The 6,588-nt window shown below is 39.3% G+C and overlaps 1 protein-coding gene across 1 annotated transcript in view; it reads left to right on the top strand.

The window, feature by feature from the left end:
• The first annotated feature begins 41 nt into the window (after window positions 1-41).
• COG5 (component of oligomeric golgi complex 5) overlaps window positions 42-6,588 on the top strand; it is a 379,224-nt gene continuing 372,677 nt past the window's right edge. The window contains exons 1-2 of the mRNA XM_032761356.2: window positions 42-228; window positions 5,687-5,826. Of these exons, the coding sequence (XP_032617247.1) occupies window positions 42-228; window positions 5,687-5,826 (327 nt within the window). The remainder of the gene's footprint in view (window positions 229-5,686; window positions 5,827-6,588) is intronic.

Here is a 6,588-nt window from a genome sequence, read left to right as displayed (position 1 = left end):
GGCGCGGGCTAACAGTCAGTTCGCCCGGCGGGCCTGGAGCCATGGGCTGGCTGGGCGGGCGGCGCCGGGATTCTGCGTCACCACCTGGGCGGAGCCGTTCTGCTGCTGACGACATCAATCCGGCACCTGCCAACATGGAAGGTGGCGACGGCGGCGTCGCTGTGGCTGGCCTCGGAGCTCGAGGCTCTGGAGCGGCTGCAGCGACAGTCCGGGAACTTCTGCAGGACGGTAAGGAGACGGGGTCTGACCAGGTCGTGGGGTTTGGGGTCTGCGCTGCTCCGCACCTGGACAGCGAGGTGGACCCAACCCGTTGCTTTGCAGAAAGTTTTCCAGTCTGGACGTGACCACTCCCCTCTGCCCGGCCCCCTGGCGTGGATACTGTTCTAGCCAACCTGTTTGCTCTGGGAATGGTTCCCTCTTTTTTGGTGTCTTGGGGACACCTGGTTTCTGTGTGCTCTTCATTTCAACTCGACCCCCCATGCCTCCAGCTTCCCTGAAGTTTCGGGAGCCCAAACCCTGTGGCCCGCGTTGGCAGCCACCAGCTGCTGCCGCAGTTCTTGACGAAGGGGTGTAGCGTTCGAGCTCTTCAAAAGTGTAAGCTGTAGAACAGACGGCAGACGCGTAATGAAATAGGGCCTTGTTTTAAAGTAGAACTGGAAACGCCTACTCCTTTAACAAATGTACTGTACAGGTGACCCGTCTTGCAGGCTGTTTTTTTTTTTTTTTCCTCCTTTATGAGGCAGTTATCTACAGTGACACGTGGGGGAGGGTTTGAGGCATTCATTCAGGTTGGGATTAACCATTTGTACAGAATCTAGCAGTCAGATTTTATTGCTAGTCAGTTTGGAGAGAAGTTGACCAACATAAGAAAAGTTAGATATAATATACTTGAAAAGCATATTCAGTTGTGTCAATCCAGTTACCATGTCCCGAATCTCTTATCCTTAAGAATAAAGTTCACATTTATAAGCATAAAAATAAAGCACTTCTCACCTGTTCTTAATTTTTTCTTTAGTGGCCATCGCATTCTACCTTGTACTAAAATCATTTGTGTACTTGTTTTAATCTCTTCCGTATTGTAAACTTTTTTTAATATCCCACAGTGTGAATAGCAGTATCTTGCATACAGTAGGTGCAGAATGTTTTTTAAATTGATCGTCGCAGTTAGAAGCACATGCACACATTTGAAGACCGAAGTGGGTAATAAAGGAAGTTCCAAATTATTGTTTATTTTTTCTGACTGTTGAATATTTTATTGTCGTCCTGAATTACATGCCTTTTCATGATAATTTATGTACTTTTGTCAAAAGCAATGATGTTTTCTAAACTATTTTGTGTTGGAAACTCTAGGTCAGGGTCTCTGTCTAAAACTTGGCTAAACTGAATTTAAACTTTAGGTACAAGGCAGAGACCCTGATATATTTGCAATTGCTCCTGATACATGTGCAGTTCTTGCCCTCAAGTAGTTCACCATCTAGTAGAGGAAATAATCTTGTAGAGCTATAAAGGTAGGTGCTATAATATAGTGATGTAACATAGCATATAAAGTAGAGCATTAGTACAGAGGAGAATGATAACTAGGGGTTGGAAACTGGTTAGGAAACGTCAGAAAAGGCTTTCTAGGTGGAGACGTTTTAAACTGTAGATAGGACTTCCTCAGGTGAACAGTGGAAGGGACAATACAGTCCAAACACTGGATATATGTTTCAGTAGGATGTATTTCAGGAATTGTAATCAGTTCTTGGACGGTAAATAGTCTTAAGTTCTGCCTTCTGTATTTTCTTCCTTGGTTCTCTGCCATTCTCCACAGTGATTATTTACATCTTCTTTACCCTTTTCAAACCTTTCCCTTCAAGCTCAACAAATGACTTTAAGCTTCCCTGGGGAGAAAAAGAGGATCCATCAGATGTGAACTTTCTCCATTTCTTGCCCATCACACCTATAAATTTAACCTCAACCTATAACCATCTTTTGCACCTTTTTTCCCTTGCCTTTTCAATTGCAACAGAAGTGGAGCCTCTGCTCCTTTCTTTTTTTTTTTTTTTTTTTTTTTTTTTTTTTTTTTTTTTTTTTTTTTTGAGACAGAGTCTCACTCTGTCGCCCAGGCTGGAGTGCAGTGGCGCAATCTCGGCTCACTGCAAGCTCTGCCTCCGGGGTTCACGCCATTCTCCTGCCTCAGCCTCCCGAGAAGCTGGGACTACAAGCGCCCACCCCATGCCTAGCTAATTTTTTGTACTTTTAGTAGAGAGGGGATTTTACCGTGTTAGCCAGAATGGTCTCGATCTCCTGACCTCGTGATCTGCCCGCCTTGGCCTCCCAGAGTGCTGAGATTACAGGTGTGAGCCACCACGCCTGGCCAAGTCTCTGCTCCATTCTAAGGATATGCCTCTTACTTTGCTCTGGATTTTTTTCTTCCTGTTTCCTAGGGACTCAGTCACCCTCAATCTATGCCATTGAAATAATTTTGCAAGGCTTCCAGTGACTTTCTTGCACATACGACAAATGGACACTTTTTTGGTCCTTTCCTTTAACTTGTAATAGTATTTGATTCCTTTCTTGAAATACTTTCCTCATGTGGTTTATGGGTGCTGTGCTTTTTAAAAATTCTTAATTCTCTAGGTGCTCTTTTCCAAGTTCCTGTAGATACTTGTCAGTTCAGTTTGTTCTGAATTAAGCGGTCGCTGTTGCCCCTCCACCACCTACATTCCTGAGGAATTAAGCATTTCCAGCAGAAACTTTGATTTACTGTATCAGGGATTTGGCCAATGACAGAGTATCAGATTGATAGGCTTGGTGAGCACAGATGCATAGTATGAAAATTGGTGAGGTGTTTCTGATCTGCCTCCTATGGGAATGAGGAAAGTATAAAAGAGAAGCATTATATAATTCATGTCTTTAAAGGCTGTCAGCCTTCAAATGCCACATCCCATTGTGTTTGATCTTTGTAAGCTCTATGACAATATTAATACTTTCTTTATCCCTTCTTTTGGCTTTTGCCATTCTTTTTTGTTTCTCTTTCTCCCTGAGCACTCTTTAGTCTCTTTGATTGCTTTCATTTTCTCTGTCCGCCCCCAGCTTTCCTATCTTCCTCATTTTCCTGCCTTTTTGTGCATTCTAAAACTTTTTTTTCCTAAACCATCTGGTCTTTTCTGTGGTTTCAGTATGATCCTTACCTGTCTTCTGAATTATAAAACTATATTTTTAACTGCCTACTGGACATTTCTATCTTAATTTTTTTATGATATGCCATTCCATAACCTGTATGGACATTTCTATTTCGATAGTAAACAAGCATTGCTAGTTGTATAATACACATGAAAACCTACATATGAACAAATAGTACAAGTTTTACATATGAAAAAATGAAATGACTTCACTTTTTCTATTCTTCTCTCTTAATCTTTTCCTCTGGTAGTTTCTATTATCTGTGTTTACTATGTGGTTAGGTAAATGTGTGCTTGTTCCCCTTGTAAATTATGAATTCCTTGGAGGCAGACGTTTATGTTCATCTTTGTATATTCAGTGTCTAGTGGTCTGAGTATAAAACTAAATTTCCTATATCAGTTTCTTAATCAAGAAATTTGGGAATCCTTGTTTGTTCTACCTAATCACCCGTTTTCAGCTTGTCACTAAGTCCTACATCCTGTGCAGTGTGAATATTTGTCAAATTTGTCACTTCGACATTCTTAGTGCCACTTATTCAGGTCTTATTCAGGCCTTCATTATGTCACTTAGGCTGATAACATAGTATTTTACTGGCCTCTGTGGTTCTATTTCTTGGGTGTATTGGTAAATTGGCTTTGTGGGAAAATAGAAAAAGCCCTGATTTTGTAGTGTTTGCTGATTACCATGGTGTAAATAGGTTCTATTTCTTGGGTGTATTGGTAAATTGGCTTTGTGGGAAAATAGAAAAAGCCCTGATTTTGCAGTGTTTGCTGATTACCATGGTGTAAATACTCTCACCATCGTAGATTTTAAGATGTCTGTGTGAAAGGTCAACTGGCTCACAGAATTCCTGAAAATGTAACAGTCCGTGCTTAAGAGCCAGTAAGAGGCAACTTCAGCACATTGCTGTGTGACTAATCCTTTTTCCATCATCCTCTATACAGCTGCCAGGATTATTGTTCTGTAACATAAAGCTGATAGTGCAATTTCTTGGGTTAAATGAGATATGGTTAAACATTTTGAATGTCTTACAAACCTCTTTTCAAACTGTGCTCCAACCTTTGGAACCACATCTGTCATTCTTTACCATTTCTGCCCAATATACACGTGCTATGATCTAGACACACTGAAATCAGTATTCCCCTTATTTCTCAAAATATGCCATGGCATTTGCCACTGCTAAACCTTCCCTTTGTTTGGAATGGCTTTTTTCATTTGTCTGACTGACAGGACTCTTAATTCTGAGAAGCACTTGGCAAATTAGAAGGAAATGTGGTTCTCAGACTTAAAAGTAGCCAAAGTAGCAGTTTCCTTCTTTCATTCCACTACATTTTAAGAGTAATCAAGAGTATGAGCCTTTACTTTTTGTTGTTGGTTGTTACCAGAATGATACTATCAGCTGATGTATAGATTAGTTAATTCATGGAAACTGCCATGTGTCTGGTATTGTTCAGACACTGGAGATGAGTTAGCAAACAAAACAAAGACCTTCTTCCCTTCTTGGAGCATACGTTATAGTGGATGTAGACAATTTAGGTTTTCTTACAAGTACTCTATTTTGTTTGTTTCATAATCTCTCTCAAGGCAGCTTTACTTGTATCTACTGTATCATTAGGAGATTTGGTACATGGTTACCATGAGCTCCCTTCTGGGTATCTATTTTTAACTTTCAATTCTCTTAATTTTTCTTTCATCCACAGATTTGTGGATTTCTATATTGAGGGGTATCTTTTTAACATCTAGTGTTACTTCTGTTTCCTATTAGGGGCCTATTTTAAACAGCTTTTCTTTCCATTAACGTATTTCACCCATAAATCCTAAATTTCAGTAACACCTATAAATTTATATTTCCTATTGTTACTAAAATTCCAGATTCACTTTGCTATAGCAGTATTTGTGTATTGATCTAGAGATATCTGAGGCCATAAATGTTATACATATATATATAGCCAATTTTCCTGTTGTCTTTTCACTGACAATGATCTTGTTTTCTTGGATTAATAGTTATAGCTAGTAGTTTTTTTTTTTTTTTTTTTTTTTGAGATGGAGTCTTGCTCTGTCACCCAGGCTGGATTGCAATGGCACGATCTTGGCTCACTGCAACCTCTGCCTCCCGGGTTCAAGCTATTCTTCTGCTTCAGCCTCCCTAGTAGCTGGGATTACAGGCACCCGCCATCATGCCCAGCTAAGTTTTGTATTTTTGTAGAGATGGGGTTTCACCATGTTGGCCGGGCTGGTCTTGAACACCTGACCTCAGGTGATCCAGCCGCCTCGGCCTCCCAAAGTGCTGGGATTACAGGCGTGAGCCAGCGCGCCTGGCCAGTCGTTATGTTTTTAATCTCTTTCTCAATATTATACTTCCTTTAGGGTCATGATAAAAGTAAGCATTAAGCAGTATAGTGGAGTGGTTCAGAGTATGGGATCAAAATATGTTAATTATGATTATAATTGTTCTGTTGTTTTAATAACTGGTTTAGTACAGGGTAATTAAGGACTTTTCCTTATTTTTTCCCCAATCTAGAGTGTTATAGTGACTTTTTAAATGAAGACTTTGATGTAAAGACTTATACTTCTCAATCTATTCATCAAGCTGTAATTGCTGAACAACTAGCAAAACTTGCCCAAGGAATCAGTCAGTTGGACAAAGAACTACACTTACAGGTAATTCTGATCTTCAGGGTCCCTATGGATTATTCAGCTTAAAGTGATAATTTAGCATTTTTGTAATCTTATTAAATACAAATACATATTTACATGAAGAAGTGCATACTTACCAGTGTGACTTATTTTTCAAAGTAAATTTTTGAAATTTTCTGTAAACCACTTTTTGTTTGTTGAAAAACTAATATACCACCTCACCAAAGCCTTTCATTCATACTTCCCGTTCACCACCTTAACTGATGTGCAACGAATATAGTGGGCAAAAAATAGGATGTGTTCGATAAAGATAATAGAAAATGGAATTTTATAAGTAAAACAATATGAATAAGAAAAATTGGGATGTTACATTGGCAATTCATACTTTATAAGCACAAAGTGTAGCATTTGCTGAAATTACAGAAAGTTGATAAATGTTATTGTGAGTAGGATACAATATGAGACGTTAGGAGACGGGTCCTAATTTCAGCTGTGCTGTTAACTGACTTTAATATCACTTAATGTCTTTGAGTCTTGCTTTTTTGTTTTTTAATCTATCAGATGGGTTGGAATAAGCAAAAGGAAGAGGAGACTGTAGTAGATAACTTTGAAGATTCCTTCCTCTACTAAAATTCTGTAATTTTTGTAGGGCGATTTTATGGTATAATTTCTAGTGTTGCCTTTGACTAGGTATTTAATACATATTTAAATGAATGAACATATATATGAAACATAGATTGTTTACCAGAAAAGATAGATTTGGTATAACCTGAGACATACCCACTT

This window comes from Hylobates moloch, unplaced genomic scaffold, assembly GCF_009828535.3.
Source record: "Hylobates moloch isolate HMO894 unplaced genomic scaffold, HMol_V3 SCAFFOLD_1, whole genome shotgun sequence".
Lineage (NCBI taxonomy): Eukaryota > Metazoa > Chordata > Mammalia > Primates > Hylobatidae > Hylobates > Hylobates moloch.
The sequence above is the reverse complement of the archived record's forward strand: the minus strand, read 5'-3'. Positions and strand labels throughout refer to the sequence as shown.